Source organism: Hypanus sabinus, chromosome 17 (genome assembly GCF_030144855.1).
Source record: "Hypanus sabinus isolate sHypSab1 chromosome 17, sHypSab1.hap1, whole genome shotgun sequence".
Lineage (NCBI taxonomy): Eukaryota > Metazoa > Chordata > Chondrichthyes > Myliobatiformes > Dasyatidae > Hypanus > Hypanus sabinus.
The window spans coordinates 13,771,143-13,789,433 of NC_082722.1; the positions used below are offsets into that span (position 1 = coordinate 13,771,143).

An 18,291-nucleotide genomic window follows, 5' to 3' on the forward strand; every position below is an offset into this window, starting at 1 on the left:
CCCAGCTTCATCCTCCACAACTATAAGGGTAATAGTCTCATTTCAACCAGTAAAGCTGAAACAGGAGATGACCTGACTGCACCACAGCATAGTCTTAAAGCCTAAGCTTGTATCACATCAAACATTTTAAACTTGAAGATGAAGCTGATCCATAAGCCACACAGCCGTAATCAAGTACCAATCTAATTAAACAAATTAATATGGTCAACAGAGATTTTCATGTAGCTCCCCAAGAATACCCACATAGACATCTAAGGTTATTTAATACCCCCTTAATTTGTCAATTATCCTACTGATATGGTGCTTCCATATCAGCTTATTATCCAGCCATATGCCATGAAAGCTTACCACTGATACTTCAAGAGTTTGACTTTGTAATTTCAAATTAAGGGCATGTCTATTGATTCATTTTGTAAAACATGTAACTTGTGTTTTAGCAATTGAAAGCTTAAAACCCCATCTATATGCCCACTGTCCGACCTTATTAATTGCTAATTGCGTCCTATATAAAATTAAATTGAAAATTTTCCCTTTGATCCTTCAAGCTCCATCATCTGCAAAATGTAATTTACTCACCCCTGTATCTAAGAGAAAGTATCATTAATCATAATATTAATCAATAAAGGGTTACAAATACTGCCTTGTGGAGTCCCATTCTCTATCTCATAGAAACCCAAATAGCCATTCCTATCCTTACCTGTTTAGACCGTTCAAATAAAAAACACAGAAAAAAATTATAGCCTTCCTCATGCTCCTAATTTCCATAATTTAATCAAAAGACCCTCCCTCTATAACATATCATATGCTTTTTCTAAATCAAAAAATGCTGCTATTACAACTTCTTTATTTACCTGGGCTTTCCTAATATCTTCCAAACAGAAAACTGAATCCAATGTCATTCTACCCTCTGAAATATGCTCTGATAAAACACTATATCACCTCTTTCTTTCCAAAATATAATTCAACTGCTCTATTACTATACATTCCACGTGTAAATGGAAGGTTAATGATATTGATCTATAACTAGAAGGATCCGAACAGGGATTTTCCAGGTTTTAGAATAGGCACTACTACTGCCATTTTCCATGAGGAGGGAAAATAGCCTAAATTCCAAATATGATTCAGAAATTTTATCTTAAGAGAATTGTCAGCCATATGTTTAAACATAATAACATACATCTTCCTTTCCTGGAGTCATCTGACCTGTACTATTAATAGCTTTCTTAAATTCACACAAAACTCTACATCACTCATGCTATCATTGCTACAGCTGGTTTCCAGCACATTGGGGTATTCACTTAGAGCCTTATCCCTACAGTGGTTAACCTCTTCACTTAAATTACCCTGATTATGAATTGCAGAAAATGACCAAACCAGTAACTCAACTTTCTCTGTTTCAATAACAATCGTATTATCTTCTTTAATCAATACTGGAATGTTATTAACCCTATAAATCCATCCTATTGTTTTAATCATTTCTCAAACATCTCCAAGTTTAATATCCCTTCGAATACTATCACAATATGACCTTCAATAAAACTTCTTCACAGCCTTCACTACTTTCCTCACAATGACCTGTATCCTTTTATACTTAAAAAGCTCACTCGAAGACCTTCCTAAATGCCTTATTTCTCTCCCTAATTGCCTCTGCACCCTCCTCAGTCTGCCATGGTACAGCCTTTCTTCTATTAATGCCCTTTTTAATAGGAATCAGTTCCACCCCAGTTTGATGAGTAATGCGACATAACCTTTCATTGCAGAAATCCACATCATCCTCAACATTCAGCCCTGACAGACATTCATCACACAAAACCTTAAACATCTCCCAATTTGCTTTACCAAAATTCCATCTCCAACGAGTGGCCTTCTGTCCCCTATATAGATCCAAACCCAAGGTTATAAATATAGGAACATGATCACTTACCAATGTTTCATCTCCCATGACATCCCATCAGCCAGAATGTTCAAAACTAAAATCTCTAGTAGCTTCAGAACTGTTATGAACATTAAATCTCATGTCCTTCCCATCATTAAGACACACAAGATGTGAAATATCTAAATCTTCTTCCACAATCAAACCATTACCATCATTCTGTGACAACTCCACAGAGAACTATGTGCATTAAAATTCCCCACCATATGACCTTTAGTGAACTTTCCAAAAATCTATTGAGAGCTTTCCACAAGGGTTGTAAAAATTTACCACCTTAATGCCCCTTCTTGTTGAATCAAATACTTCTGCTACAAGTGCCTCATATTTACATCCACAACTCTATGTCCAATTCCTTACAAAACTTACAACACCACCGCCTCTACCAACTAATCTATCACACCTAATTACTATATAATCCTGCAAGGAAAAATTTAAATGTGGTAACAACCAGGTTTCCTGAATACATATAATATCAGGTGGATTTGATACCTCAGAAATAAACTTCATAGAGTCTTGACCATTAGAAATCAGGCTTCTCACATTCCACTGCAATATATTTCTTATGCCCATTATATATCTTAACAAGGAGTGAAATACAGATACCCCACCCATCAGAGCTTCATTTACAGCTTCTCACATAACACCTGTTATACTCAGATATATGTGGTTAGCAACACTCGGAATGGACCTTACCAGTGGGGTTCCAAGCAATTAATTCATTGCTAGGTTCTCACCAGTACCCAATCTCCCAGCTCGTAGGTGTCATACTCTGCAGCCAGCTTAATCTCCTGGGCTTCAAGTATCTATTGATGGAATCCTTTAATAGCTTCTATCAGTGCTATACAATACTGCAACTAAAGGGAGGAGAGACTGGCAAAGAGCAGACTAAGGATAACAGTGTTTACCTCAGTACTTGAAAAGAAACAATTAGAACCAGAGTCTGAGGGTGAACTACATGCTGTACCCCTGTATGTACTTGGTGAGGTTGATGGCAGCTGGTTTCCAGCCATAGGCAGCAGTCCCCAATAGCACTACAGAAAATGGTGGAGGGGTGCAGAGGAGATGAGTGTAATGATGATTTGTACATACCTTGAACTGATCTGATAAGAACTCTTCAGAAAATGTTTCTCTCACACCGTAGATTCGTATAAAAGTGTCAGATTGAAGGCAATGTGATAATGACTATGTAGAACACGTGTGTGAATGTTTTTAGAAATGGGTGTGTTTTACAATATTGCCAAAAGCACTTACAATATCAAACAATTAAAGTTGGCTTTGGCGGCCTCACTTCAAAGGTCTCCCTTGTCCGGGTTTAGCTACACACCTAGATATTGTCTTTAACCTTTGCCCTACAGCAACTCCCCCCAAGTGAAGCAGCAGCTCTAACTGCTGCACCAGCATGCTGCCTCAAGAATGTCTCAGCAAAAGTTGGAGAAACTTTTGAAGTGACCAATGAACTGTGGAGTCAAAGTGCCAATCATTTGGGGTGAACTCTTTTAGGTATAAAGTTAACCACGTGATTTTGTGGGTTCCTTCCATGTGCATCGGTTTCCTCCCACATTCCAAAGACATATGGGTTAGTGTTATTGAGTTGTGAGCATGCTACATTGGTGCCAGAAGCCCAGTGACACTTGCAGGCTGCCCTCAGCACAATCTCATTGCAAAAAAAGCATTTCACTGTATGTTTTTAGTTTCAACTTACATAGGACAAATATGTGCACATTCAAATCTTTAGGCCTTAAAGTACTTTTGGTAGTAGTTTTAAAAAAAAACACATGCTGTAGCTGAAAGATAGAAGAGGAAAAGTTCCTTCTGTTGACAAACATGAGTTATCTTATGGAAGACACTCCATATATGCTATGGGGATTAAAAGAAAGGAAAGAGATAGGGGGAGATATATAAAATATTAGAATTACCTATGATGACAGAAGTTATCAGACTGGGCAAATTATAGCTGTACTAAACCCCTGGATATGATGTGTTAAATGTGCTGGTCACAAACTGATATATCATCATTAGCTGTTCATCATATCTAGCAAAGGGTGAGACAACAGAAGTATCTAAAGTCAACACATGAGGTTCTGTCTGAGTAAGAATAGAAAAAGCATTTTAAAATGACCAAAAGCCTGAAGGGTCAAGACATCAGTCATATGTCGGAGGACTCCTGAAGGCAATCCCTTCAGGAATATGTGAAAATTTTGCCCAATATGCTATGGCTGATCATGTTTGTTGAAATGGAACATTCTGCTAGAAGAAGCTGTAAGGAAGTGCTTGTTCCACTCACAAATGAATATTTGCATGATTTATGTTACATGTTTTTTCAACAGTCTGACCATATGAAGAGCTCCAGTAGAGTAAGAACTTTTCAATGTGTTGATAAGCTGGGAACAGTGCTCCATCAAAACAACCTTTCTAGAAAAATTGATGCAACGGGACTAACTGTGTTATGGTGTATGGCCCTAAAATTTAATAACCATGACAGCGAAGGAACAAACACAAATGGCAATGTTTGCATCAATCAATTCTGAAGGACATGATTTTTTTGCAATATAAAAAGTACTGGGAGAATGGTATGTTTTGTAACTCTAAAACATCAAACTAATTGAAAGAAAAACAGAGTTGGGAGAAAATGCGTGCCTACTTTGTCTTTTACTTTAAGCAAGGTGCACACATATGATGTGGTGGTATGATGGCATAGGCCATTCACGTAGTTTTATATATACCCCGCAGTGCATTATGTAAACAACAAAGTGTGTTTAATCAAACAATATATTTACAATAATACTCAAATATTACCAAAATATTAAATGCACATACGCCTCCCAGCTTAGCTATAACCTCCAACTCAATATGGAATACAAATCAACTCAATAAGTAACTTATTGCCTTCTAGTCATATATAGATATCAAGGAGCATTTTTCATTCCTCTCATGCATTATCACTTCACAGTCTAGTAATAGTTGGCCTTTGCTCAGGTTAAAATCTTTTTCTCAGCGTATGTTTGAAGTTTGCTGTCACATTCCCCACTTAAAGCAGACCATATTCAACCTTTCTATCACCTTCACTGTAGCATTCAGCATCTCTTGTGTAGAGAGGCTATTGAGGACAGAATAAAATAAACCTTGGGTTGACCTCAGATGGTAATCCCAGAGCTATAGTTATGGAGCAGGTCCCATCAGTACTGCTGGTCCATACACACATGAGAAAATAATTTTATTGTCTTTATTCTTTAGAGCACAAGAGCATGAGAGGTGACCTCATAGAAGTTTATAAAATCACAAGAGGTATGGATAAGGGAACAGTCACAGTCTCTTCCCCGGAATTAGGGAGTCCAAAACTAGAGGCCACAGATACAAGATAAGAGAGGAGAGATTTTAAAGAGACCTGAGAGGTACTTTCTTTGTACAGAGGGTAATGAGTACCTACAATAAGATGTCAGCGAAAGTGATTGAGGTGGGTGCAATTGCAATAAGTAAGAAGCATTTAGATAGACACATAGAGGGGAAGAGGTTGGATGGCTATGAGCCAAACATGGGCAAAAGGGACTAGCAAGGAGGATGTTGTGGTCGCCATGGACCAGTTGAGCTGAATGGCCTGTTTCCATGCTATATTACTGTTTGACTCTACAAACTTCTTCTGCCTAAACAACATATGCTTTCAAACAGCTGCCATTATCTCTAATGTAATGCAGGTTATAGCCAAACTTCATTTGAACTATCAGGAACAGGAGAATCAAATGGTAGGTAGTCTGATAGAATAAATAGGTGTTACTGAACTGGAAGCTGCCATAGGAAAATTCATGAAAAGTTGAGTTGATACTCATGTTTTCATTTCAGTCCATGGTGAAAACTACCCCGTGGATTATTGGCACACAATTGTCCACCATTGAGGACATCTACCATAAATGCTGCCTGGGCAGGGCAAAAAGCATTATCAAGGATGCATCTCACCCTAACCATGGACCTTTTACTCTCCTCCCTTCCAGTAGGCACTACAGGAGCCTCCGCTCCTGCACCTGCAGGCTCAGGAAGAGCTTCTTCCCTGAGGCTGTGACCCTGCTGAACCTCACATCACAGCGCTAAGCAGTATTGCACCCATATTCTACTGTTTTAGTACTTTTATGTTTGTGTGCTGTAGCATTTACTTTTTACTCTCAGTTATTTTCTGTTTAGATGCTAAATGCATTTCATTGGCTTTGTATCTGTACTCGGTACAATGACAATAAAGTTAAATCTAAATCTAAATAACAATCCATCAGTATAATGAAGTTGTTGTTTGTTTAAAAAAAGAATACGTGTACCTTCTGATGAGGTCATGGAAACCCTGACCATGTGCTTTTAATCACCTGTTCCTGCATCCTTGGCAAATGCTGTACTTGCTTACCAGTGGTTCAAGGTTGCTATCCAAATACAGCCAGGTAAACAAAACTACTTCTGATCCCTTTATTACTGATTATTCCTATTTGTTCAGTATAAAGGTTGGTCCAAATCTTTCCTTTTAAACCATTAGGTATTAACATACTATACACACTCCTGCCTACATGACAGCCCTCTGCACAAAATGTGGAATGGTTTCAGTTCCATTTCTAGTTAAACCTGGCCTCTTTGTCCTTCATCTATTCTGTGTGATAGCACTACACCTATACCATGTCCTAACTGCACCACCCCTATGAGCTTGCCTGCCTTTTCAGGCTTTGGATCATTAATGACTTCTATGTTTTCCTTCACTAATTGTAGGTTGTTGACTTCAACCTTCATATCAAAGTATACTACTACTCACTGCAAAAAGATATTTGTACTTTGTTTTTATTTCACATATTAGATGTTATTTTGATCAACACAGTAACTTGGCAGGTTACTTTGTTACACAAAAGATGATCCATTCCTTGCTAAATGTTATCAACATGATTATACAAGCGATTATGCTTGTTGGATTTTAAACTGGCAAATTGGTAAATTTATTAATGAAGTGGTTTATTATTGCTGCATGCACTGAAGTACAGTGAAAATCTTGTATTGGATAGCATTCATGCAGATCAATCTATGACAGCAGTGCATTGATATAGTACAAGATAAAACGATAACAGAATGTAGAATTAAGTGTTACAGTTACAGAGAAAGTGCAGTGCAGGTACACAGTCATAATGATGTAGACTGTGCGTTCAAGAGTCAACCTTATCATACTAAGGACCGCCAATAGCCTCACAATAGCATAATAGATGCTGTCCCAGAGCCTGGCGGTAGTGCTTTAAAGTCCTTTGTGTCTTCTGCCCGATGGAGAGGGGGAAGGGAGAAGAGAGAATGTTTGATGTGGGTGGGATCTTTGATTATGCTGCTTGCTTTACCAAGACAGCAAGAAGTGTAGACAGAGTCCATGTTGGGGAGGCTGGTTTCCATGACGTGCTAAGCTTTGTCCAGAACTCTCTGCAGTCTGTTGTGATCACAGGCAGAGTAGCTACTATATCAAACCATGCTGCAACTATATCGGATGCTTTCTATGACGCATCAAGAAAATAGGAGAGGGTCAAAGAGAGCGTACAAAACTTCTTTAGCCTCCTGAAGAAGTAGAGGTGTTGGTGAGCTTTCTTGACTGTGGTGCCAACTTGGTTGGATCAGGGCAGATTAGTAGTGATGTTCAGTCGTAATATCTTGAAGCTTTCAACCATCTTGGCCTAGGCACCGATAGTATAAACAGGAATATGTGCGCTGCCCCACTGTCCTGCAGACAAGTCTGTTGTTATGGACAAAATACCAAGCTCTTTTATTTTGCTGATGCTGAGGGAAATGTCATGAAACTATGCCACCAGGCTGTCAATCTCATTGTTACTTGAGGTATGGTCCACTAATGTAGTATCAACTGTAAACATAGATGGAGATAGAGCAGAATCTGGCCACACAGCCGTGAACGTATAGGGGGTAGAGTGAGGAGGCTGAGGTTGCAACCCTGCGGAGCAAAAATATGGAGGATAATTGGTGTGGAGGTATTGCTGCCTTTTGATTGTGGTTTGTGGTCATGAAGTTAAAGATCCAGCTGCAAAGGGAGGTGTGGAGTCCCAGGTCTAGGAGTTTGGAGATGTGTTTGTTTGGAATTACAGCATTATAGTATTAGTGTAGTATTATGGCTTAGAATGTCTTAGTTAAGATTCAGCTTTCTAGAGTGATTTGTGAACTGGGTAATGAATATCATTCCTTATTTGGAGTATGATTTTGTGTACTTTGTTGTCTCCATACAATTGCACTAGTTTGTCTGCCTAAAGCACAGTCTCAGTTGTTGCTGAAAAAGTAGACCATTTTTAAACTGTTAAGGCTGCTGTAACTTATGGGTGTAATTGAACTGGTCTTTTATGGATGCTTTACATTCAGTTTTGTAAAGATGGATGCTGCTATGGCTGTGGATTATAGACTGCACTTATACCAGTCATTTGTAGTGGACAATGTTATCTAGCATTGTTAGATGCTATTTCTTTAAGCATTATAACTATAGTCAAGTTTGAATATCAGGTTTTGCAAGCTCAACATTGACTAAATTTGTTTATCTTAATGAATACACCCAAAACTACTGTGTAAAGCATGAACTTAAAGACCCATAAGCTACAATTAAATTGCAAAGCATGGATATTTTTAATGAAATAATGTACCCATTACATTTCTTTCCCCTCCCCCTTTACTTCCTTGTTCAAAACTTGTAGGTACTTCCAACAACTTCAGTGAATTCATTAAGTTATTGAATGATTGTTTTTTGACCCAGTATATAAATGTACAACAAGAGGAGAGGCCTTTTGAGATTTGATATTGTGTAACAATCAGAATAGAGTTTTGAGTTTGGAAGTTGTTGAGCGTTTAGGAACAGGTGATCATTGTTAGACACAAACTTTTCCCAAAGTACTTTTGGGAACGTATATCAGTAAAAACCAAAGCCATTAAATTGAATTTCAGAAAGGCAAAGTTTGTGCAGATGCAGCAGAGACTTCATAAGGTAAACTGGAATGATCTGCTTGATGTTGAGTCAGTTGAGGAACAATGGGGGCATTTTAAAGAGATAATACAGGTAGTGCAGGAAATGTTCATACACAAGGTTCAGGACAAGCAATAAAACATGGATGAATAAAAATATACATAAAGTTATTGAATAAAGACAGCTATATAAGGAATACAGAAAAAATAGTAATTACATCAACCATAGAGCATGTGAATATGAGAGAATATGAGAATTTCAAGAGGGAAATTCAAATTGCCAAAAGGCAAGTTCAGAAGGATATTGCTGATAATGCTAAGATTGACTCCAAGAGATTGTTTCAATACTTCAGTAGTAAAAGAAAAGTCAAGGAAGTTAAATGTATAAGAATAATAGTGGAATGATAAATTATGCACAGAAGGAAATAGCAGACACCCTTAACTCATATATTGCTAAAGTATTCACCTGTGAAGATGTTAGCAATATACCACTAAGTGTAGAGAAAAACTGATGTTGTTTTAAAGTGACTTAGAGATCTTAGAAAGTGAAGTCCTGTTTCAACTGAAAAGGCTGAAAGTTAATAAATCTTCAGGGCCAGACAACATGTATCCAAAGGTACCTAAAGAGGTCTGTGATTGTATATACAAACCCTAATATGTATTTTTCAAAAGTCAATGAAAACCGGAGAAATCTCAAAGGACGGGAAAAGGGCTAACATTGTCCCAGTATGTAAGAAGGGCGACCACTCTGACCCTGATAACTATGGATCAGTAAGCTTAACGTATATTGTAGGGAAAATAATGGAAGTATTAATACAGAACGAGATGGAAAAGCAGCTGATAAGAACAGGCATGTTAGCAGAAAGCCAGCATGCGTTCAGGAAGGGGAAATCATGTTTTACTAATATGCTGGATTTATGAATAACTTTTTAGGCAACTACAATTTATGATGACATCATTGATATCATTTACTTAGATTTTCAGAAGGTTTTCAACAAGGTACCTCACAAGAGGTTAATAATCAAATTCCAGGAGGTATGGATTCAGGGTAACCATATAACAATCACAGCACGGAAACAGGCCATCTCGGCCCTCCTAGTCTGTGCCGAACTCTTAATCTCACCTAGTCCCACCTACCTGCACTCAGCCCATAACCCTCCACTCCTTTCCTGTCTATATACCTATCCAATTTTACCTTAAATGACACAACTGAACTGGCCTCTACTACTTCTATAGGAAGCTCATTCCACACAGCTATCACTCTCTGAGTAAAGAAATACCCCCTTGTTTCCCTTAAACTTCTGCCCCCTAACTCTCAAATCATGTCCTCTCGTTTGAATCTCCCCTACTCTCAATGGAAACAGCCTATTCACGTCAATTCTATCTATCCCTTTCAAAATTTTAAATACCTCGATCAAATCCCCCCTCAACCTTCTACGCTCCAATGAATAGAGACCTAACTTGTTCAACCTTTCTCTGTAACTTAAGTGCTGAAACCCAGGTAACATCCTAGTAAATCTTCTCTGCACTCGCTCTAATTTATTGATATCTTTTGCAAATGGATGCAAAATTGGCTCAAAAACAGAAAATGACAAGTTATGGTGAGAGGATTATTTTCACACTTAGAAGATGTTGACAGTGGGGTTCTGCAAGGATCAGTTTTGGGGCCGCTGCTGTTTTTAATTTACATTAATGATTTGGATAAGCACATAACAAGTAAACTAGTAAGGTTTGCCTATGACACAAAATTAGTGCGACTCGCTGATAACATTCAGGTAGCAGAATCAATACAGTTAGAACTGAACTATGACAGACATACTTCATTGATCCCGAGGGAAATTGGGTTTCGTTACAGCTGCACCAACCAAGAATAGTGAAGAAATATAGCAATATAAAACCATAAATAATTTAATAATATGTTAATCATGCCAAGTGGAAATAAGTCCAGGACCAGCCTATTGGCTCAGGGTGTCTGACAGTTCAAGGGAGGAGTTGTAAAGTTTGATGGCCACAGGTAGGAATGACTTCCTATGATGCTCCGTGTTACATCTCGGTGGAATGAGTCTCTGGCTGAATGTACTCCTGTGCCTAACCAGTACACTATGGAGTGGATGGGAGTCATTGTCCAAGATGGCGTGCAACTAGGACAGCATCCTCTTTTCAGACACCACTGTCAGAGAGTCCAGTTCCACCCCTACAACATCACTGGCCTTACAAATGAGTTTGTTGATTCTCTTGGTGTCTGCTACCCTCAGCCTGCTGCCCCAGCACACAACAGCAAACATGATAACACTGGCCACCACAGACTCATAGAACATCCTCAGCATCATCTGGCAGATGTTAAAGGACCTCAGTCTCCTCAGGAAATAGAGACAGCTCTGACCCTCCTTGTAGACAGCCTCAGTGTTCTTTGACCAGTCCAGTTTATTGTCCATTCGTATCCCCAGGTATTTGTAATCCTTCACTATGTCCACCCAGACCCCTTAGATGGAAACAGGGGTCACCGGTGCCTTAGCCCTCCTCAGGTCCACCACCAGCTCCTTAGTCTTTTTCACATTAAGCTGCAGATGATTCTGCTTGCACCATGTGACAAAGTTTGCCACCGTAGCCCTGTACTCAGCCTCATCTCCCTTGCTGATACATCCAACTATGGCAGAGTCATCAGAAAACTTCTGAAGATGACAAGACTCTGTATTGTAGTTGAAGTCTGAAGTGCAGATGGTGAAGAGAAAGGGAGACAGGACAGTCCCCTGTGGAGTCCCAGTGCTGCTGACCACTCTATCTGACATAGTGTTAAACAAAATCCAGATGTTAGCAGATAAATGGCAGATGAAATTTAATGTAAGTAAAAGTAAAATATTGCATATATGAAGTAGAAATACTAAATATAAATATACAATGGGGGGGGTCTTGATTTAAAAAGTGCACTGTACAAGAAGGATTTAGGCATCCTGGAAGTCTCATCACTATCAACATCTAGACAATGCAAAGAAGTGGTTAGGAAGGCTAATAGAATGTTGGGCTATATAATGCACACAGTGGAGTTCAAGTCTAGAGACATTCTCCTTAAGCTGTATAATACACTTGTGAGGCCACACCTCGAATACTGTGTGCCATTTTGGTCTCCACATTGTGTGAAGGCACTGGAGAGAGTCCAGAGAAGGGTGACTAGACTCATTCCAGGTCTGCAGGGTATGAACTTTGAAGAAAGACTGTAAAAATTAAATGTACTGTAAAAAGTCAAAGTAGATGTAGAATGAGAAGGGACATGACAGAAGTGTTCAAAATCATTAAGGACATAAGTAAGGTGGTTGCCAGCTGCTACTTCAAAATTAATCCATCAATGAGGACACAGGGTGGAGGCTGGTTAGACGGAGATTTTAGACTAACATCAGGAAGCAATTCTTTACACGGTGAGTTGTGGACACATGGAACATACGACCTAGCTGTGTAGCTGAGACTAGGACCTTAGAGACTTTCAAATCTAAACTCGATAGTTATTTCAAAATACTATGTGAATAGGAATTTTGCAAGCTTTATTGGGTCCAAAATTCTTGTCAAGAACTTTCTAATGGTCAGATTGAAGGCAGTGGTTGAAATTAATTGTATAGATTGATTTAAAGGGAGGCTAGATATTTATCAAAGAGGGAGAGAAGAGATGATTAAATTGTTGCTTTAGGTGAGGGAGGAAAGGGAGGGGTGAAAGTGACAACGCAGTGGAGACAGCAGAGATTTCCATTGCAGGGATCCGGTGCAAAGGACTCAGCATGTCAGGCAGCAACGACAGGGGAAATATTATTGGTTCAAACTCTTGGATCAAATGTTTATTTCCCATGTCTTAGGTCCTATATGAATATCCTGCGTTATAAGTCAGGTCCATCACAAAGCTTCCTTGTTCGTCGGGAACCAGAGAAAATCTGCAGTTGCTAGAAACCCAAGCAACACTGCTTGCCCACACAAATAAATTGCACACAGGATACTCATTCACAGGAGTGCTCTGCAAGACGATGCAACGATAACTTTTTTTAAAAAAAGTTCAGTGCTGATGAAGGGTCTCGGCCCGAAGAGTCCATTGTTTATTTCCCTCCATGGATGCTTCCTGACCGCTGAGTTCCTCTTGCTTACACTAGGTTATCGTATGTAATCACTAAGTACTAATACTAATCACTAATACTTCTAAGTACAAGACTAACTTGCAGCCTGATAGACTGACAACGGAGACCGTTGTCCATGACAACGTGACCTCGCCCCTTCGGCACGGTCTCTGAATTATAAAGACAGCTCCGACGTTTCACTTCCGGGCGTTTCCAACACATCCGCCGCCTGGTCCTCTGGCTGATGGCGACGTCGCTGAATCACCGCCGCGGCTAGAAACCGGGAGCGGAAGAGACAGTGGGGCAGTACGCCATCGTAACGGCGGCGTGGACTGTTCTCCGTTGCCGGACACCAGTTTCGGCCCGAACATGCCGTTGCTTTTCCTCGAGCGCTTCCCTTGGCCCAGTCTGAGGACGTACACTGCTCTTAGCGCCGTGCTGCTGTCCGCTAGCCTGTTCAGCGCCTACTCCCACCTCAGTCTGCCGCCGGTGCCCGTCCCGATCTCTGTCCCCCGTCACCAGCCCCCCAACCTCGGTCCTGCCGCCCCTACTGATGCCATGAGTGTCGACCAGCCTGTGGCGGAAGAGGGTGATACCGGAGGGCAAGCTGCGCAGCACGGCACCCCCGCCGATCTAGGTGAAGCCGATCTGGGATCATTGGGCAGACCGGAGTGGGCTGAAGGCCACGGTTTTGTCCTGGAGATGGCCTGGTACCTGGTATCAGACGGCTGGTGCATTTGGGTGAGTGTTTGTGTTTCCTCCCATCAGCCCGCCTCCGGAAACCTGAACCTGAAGGTTTCTGTCCAACCTTCACGATTTCACGGAGCAAAACATTGCAAGGAGTTGCTCTTTTCTCCGAATCTTCCAGATCTGTGAAATTTGAAACAAATAAATGATTTTATGTTTACTATCGGAGTTAATAGTGAACTTTTCAATAGTACAATGTTGAATTAGAAGTAAAATTGGCAATAATCATATAATACTCGCCTAACGAGCTACCTTTCGCTGTCGCGAGGAATCTAATATTCTGAAAATAAAACTTTTACTTTACATGCCATTTCAACACCGCGTTGTTTTCTTTTTAAGAATTCATATGTGAATCCTCAAACCATTTGCTGAAATGGATCATGCACTTTGGATTACAACATTCTAAATGTTACGTGTTTCAAACTTCAGCTCTGGAAACTGATCACTTTTTCACTGCCTTTGAATTCTATAGTGTACGGGTTTAGGAAGTTCCGTTGTGTTAAGTTGAAACGTGTCCAAAGTTTTAAAAAAATTCTTTAAAGAATTTTGTCAATGAGTGGATATATAGTCAGCTCAGAAAAACAATGTAAAAGATCGGATTTTTATAAATAGACAATAGATGTACCCTGTATTGCAGTGAGTTAGCAACTAGAAATGCCCTTCAGGTTACTTCAGTATGGATGGAATCTGTCAAATATAGCTTGCAAACTCTTGACCTGTTGAAGATACTTTCAGCAAACATTTGAAGAGTTATTTTCTCTTGAAACTTTTTAAGCCTGACTGCATTATGTTTTATAGGCAGTAAGTGCCAAAGACGTGTGTCCATTGTATCAGATGATGATGGAATTTGAAGTCGGCACAGTAACCATACTACGCCACCGTTGTTGCTTTTCCCCTTCCTACTTAAAGGCTGTTATGAAAATATTTTGATATCTGTTGTTGGATATCTTGACCTAGATGTTGAAAGCAGTTCAGAGAACTTGGAGTATCACAATTGAGTTTAACTGTTACCTTTGCTCACACAGTTCAGTAGAGAATCACAAGACAGCAATTGCAAGTCGTCCTTGCATTTAATCCATCCATCCTTTTGTATGCAAATTCTAATTCTTCCTTTGCTAAAGTCAGCAAATGTGTAAATCAGTAATTGACCAGAAGTAGTTCTAAAAAGCATACAGCTGTTCCAATGAAATGTTAATTACATGTTTATACAATTGTTGGTTTGGGTAAATTTGGAAATTGGTTCATAATTAGGAAAGATGTGCAAAGACAGATGTATCTTTAGTATAAAGTATACTTACAGATGATTATATTTCCTTGAGAAAAATAATTTATCCTGGAGATTAAGCATAGATTTGGATTTAAGAGGCTTGTAGCATTGCCAGATGCCTGGGACTTGTAGGAGTTTCAGTATACATCAAAGGGTTATCAAAAATTAGGTAGAATAACAGGATGAATGTAAGTAGCAAGAAAAGAAAGTATCATTTGTTATAGTAGGAATTGTAAACTTGCGTCCTTTTCTATTTAGAAGGAATGAGAATGCAGAACAGAGGAATACCCTAAATATCAAGTATTTTCATTTTTACTCTCCATATCGTGACAGAAAACAATGAGGATTAAAGTTTGCAGTAGGAGCAAAAACTGGATAAATTAACAACATTGTAAATGATTGGTCCCTGCAATCTGATTGTGATCAGAGTTTAAAGATAAGGATCATGACCTCAGATGTATTGTTCATGATTTTCCAACACTTCCTGCATCCAGTGGATTGAAAAGTAGTAACTGTAATGGCTTTCAGGAAAATTGTGGGAGAAATGGAGACCTGCACAAAATTAATAATAGATAACTGAGTGATGGAGAAAATCAACCTGTGGATGTCTCAGGAATTTTGAAGGCCCAGATAAGTGCACTTAGCACACAGGGATTTGAGGAATAGATGAAAGGAAGTGAAGAAGTAGTTTGGTTTTTGGGATCAGCTGGAATAATGGAGCGGTTTGAGGGCATTTTTGTTTCTCTTGTTCCTATTTTGTTCTCCTAGTTTTGTGTTTTGCATGTGGAGGAAGTTGCTTAAAAGGAAACATCATGGCTAATGGTTTTGGATGGGTAGTACGCACTACGCTTGTAGTGCGTATATACAAAACTATGCAGTGAGTTAAACACTTCCTCAAAAATCACCCGGGGCAGAAGCTTCTTCAGGGTTTTTTATGAAATCTTACTTGTGAAAAGATATTGCTGCTTCAAGGGCAAATAAAGAGGGGATGGAGATAGATGTCTTTCCACTGTGTGCTTGAAAACAAAATCCAAATTAACCCAGGAAATTATATAAATACAACTTGTATACAGGAAGTGATAACCAAACAAAAAAACTGTGCTAGAGGCTAGAACATGAAGGCCTAAATATATATATTATGATAAGATCTTTTATTTCCATGGATGAGGGTTGGATGAAGAATACCTTTTTTTCTGAAATAGTGTGAAAAGAAGGCTAAGCAGCTTTGGGACAAATTGCTAAATTGTCCAGGTAAAACTTCAAGGCAGAGAAATAGCTGTTACATTTTGGAAGAGAGTATACTGAGAGATGCAAAATGACAAGTGGTGGGGGGGGGGGGGGGGAGATTCTGAGCAGAAGCATATAGATACCTCAATCTCAGTGGTGTATCTATAAATAAAAAAAGAGGTTCAAGGTACAACCTAGATGAGTCTGTTTGGTCCAATGGCTTTGTGCTGGATAACATATTTCCTCGTAATGATTTTAAGTAGGATAGAACTAATTGTGTGTGTGTGTGTGTGTGTGTGTGTGTGTGTGTGTGTGCGCGTGTGACTCCTTACTTATTGCTATCTTAAGTTGTTAAATTACTCTAGGAAAATACATTGCAGTTCAGTTGCAAGGTTTGTTATGGCCTGGGTGTAGCTGTTCTAAATTGAGTACTGTAATGCCAGTAGCACAGTGAGGAAGTTGAAGGGTAAAAATTAAACTTTGGACTGTTGACCATTTTAAACTGAAGCTGCTTTCTGCTTCGTGAATTGATAAAGTTTGGCATCAAATTTATGACTTGCACCCAAAATCTTTTGTCTTGTGCTTTGGTAAAGAACTTTGTATGTATGCTGTTATGTTTTTGTCCTTGTAAGTAGTCTGGATTCCAGAAATAGTTTGGAGCTGTTCTTTAGTTGTGATAGTTTATTCAGTTTGGAATAAGAAAAAAATGCTGGGTGGGTGTTCAAAAGCATAGCATTTCAAGCTTGCTGACTTTATTAATTTATATGAATAATGAGGATTTTTTCTGATGTTTATGAAGGTTATGTAAAACAACATGTATTTACAATTCATATGTTTTGCTGGATACTGTCGGCTCAGTATATTTTGGGAAAGGTGGATATAAGCAGAGAATGTTCCAACTTTAACAAGATACTGGAGAAACTTTTCAGGTCAGAAAGCATTCTGGAAAGCAAAATGGCTAACAATTTCAGGTCAAAGATACTTTGTCCAACAGACAAAGTAAGTTCACGTTAAGTTTAAAAGAAACTTGGAGACAGGGCACATGAAATATCTGTAGCAGCATGGTTGCCATGCAGGTATATTATGGTCGATGACCTTAGTTGGAGAGTGATAATGTAGACATAGAGTAAAGTCTTGAAAATGTAGGATGAGTACAGACTGTGATAAAAGAGAGAAAACTCTTAAGCCAAATTGTAGATGGACAACCTGCAGCAGAAATGGTCATAAAGCCACTGACTTGAAGTTAGAGCTCAATATTAATTTTGGAAGGCTGCAACCTACCCTGATCTGTTTTACCATCTCTATTAATCAGCAATTTATAAGTGGAAGAAGTGTAAGTGTGCTACATTCAGTCATAATAAAATTGCTCATCTACGTTGGAGAGAGTTAAATATAAACTGGATTACTGCTATCTTGGAGTATATGTATGTATACAGGCCATAGGGGCCAAACAAAGCCTTTTTTTTTTTTGCTGGTCATTTTAATTTGCTAACTGACTAGAGTGTTGCAGAGGGATTGGGCTTTGTATCAATAGTAGATTTCCCCATTACTGTGTGGAGTATTGAGATCAGCCTTAGAATTTGGTCTCCTTATTTACGGATGAATGTATGCTTTGGAGGCACAGTACAGAAAAGGTTCTCTAGGATGATTCATGACATGAAGGAATTGAGATGAGGAAAAATTGTGGTGATGCATGAAATATTGTGTAGGCTCACCAGTGTAAATCCTAAGAGGATATATCCTCTTCTTGAGTGAAATATGTACTTGGAGAGGCCTATAGGGACAGTTTTGAGCAATGGAATCTTGAATCTTGCATTTAAAATAGATTTTTTTTGTGAGAGCCATAAATATCAGGAATTCTTTTGTAAAATGTTATGGTCACTAAGCAACTTGAATAGATTCATTGGGGGAATCAATGATGTACATTTTTTTTTGCTTTAAGAGAGTCAAGGTGAAGAGGCAAAGGTGAGATCAGCAATGGTGCTGATGTATGGCAAAGTGAAGTTTTGATAGTGGTCAGGATCTAGATTGCATTTTCTGGGTGGGTTGTACCTGAATTATTCTTCTCT

At 39.1% G+C, this 18,291-nt stretch overlaps 1 protein-coding gene across 2 annotated transcripts in view; it reads left to right on the top strand.

Moving 5' to 3' along the window:
* The first annotated feature begins 12,902 nt into the window (after positions 1-12,902).
* Positions 12,903-18,291, top strand: part of amfra (autocrine motility factor receptor a) — a 56,970-nt gene continuing 51,581 nt past the window's right edge. The window contains exon 1 of one of the 2 annotated variants that reach the window (XM_059992553.1): positions 12,903-13,722. In XM_059992553.1, the coding sequence (XP_059848536.1) occupies positions 13,351-13,722 (372 nt within the window). In that variant the 5' untranslated portion in view covers positions 12,903-13,350. The remainder of the gene's footprint in view (positions 13,723-18,291) is intronic. The other variant, XM_059992552.1, reaches the window with a different exon arrangement.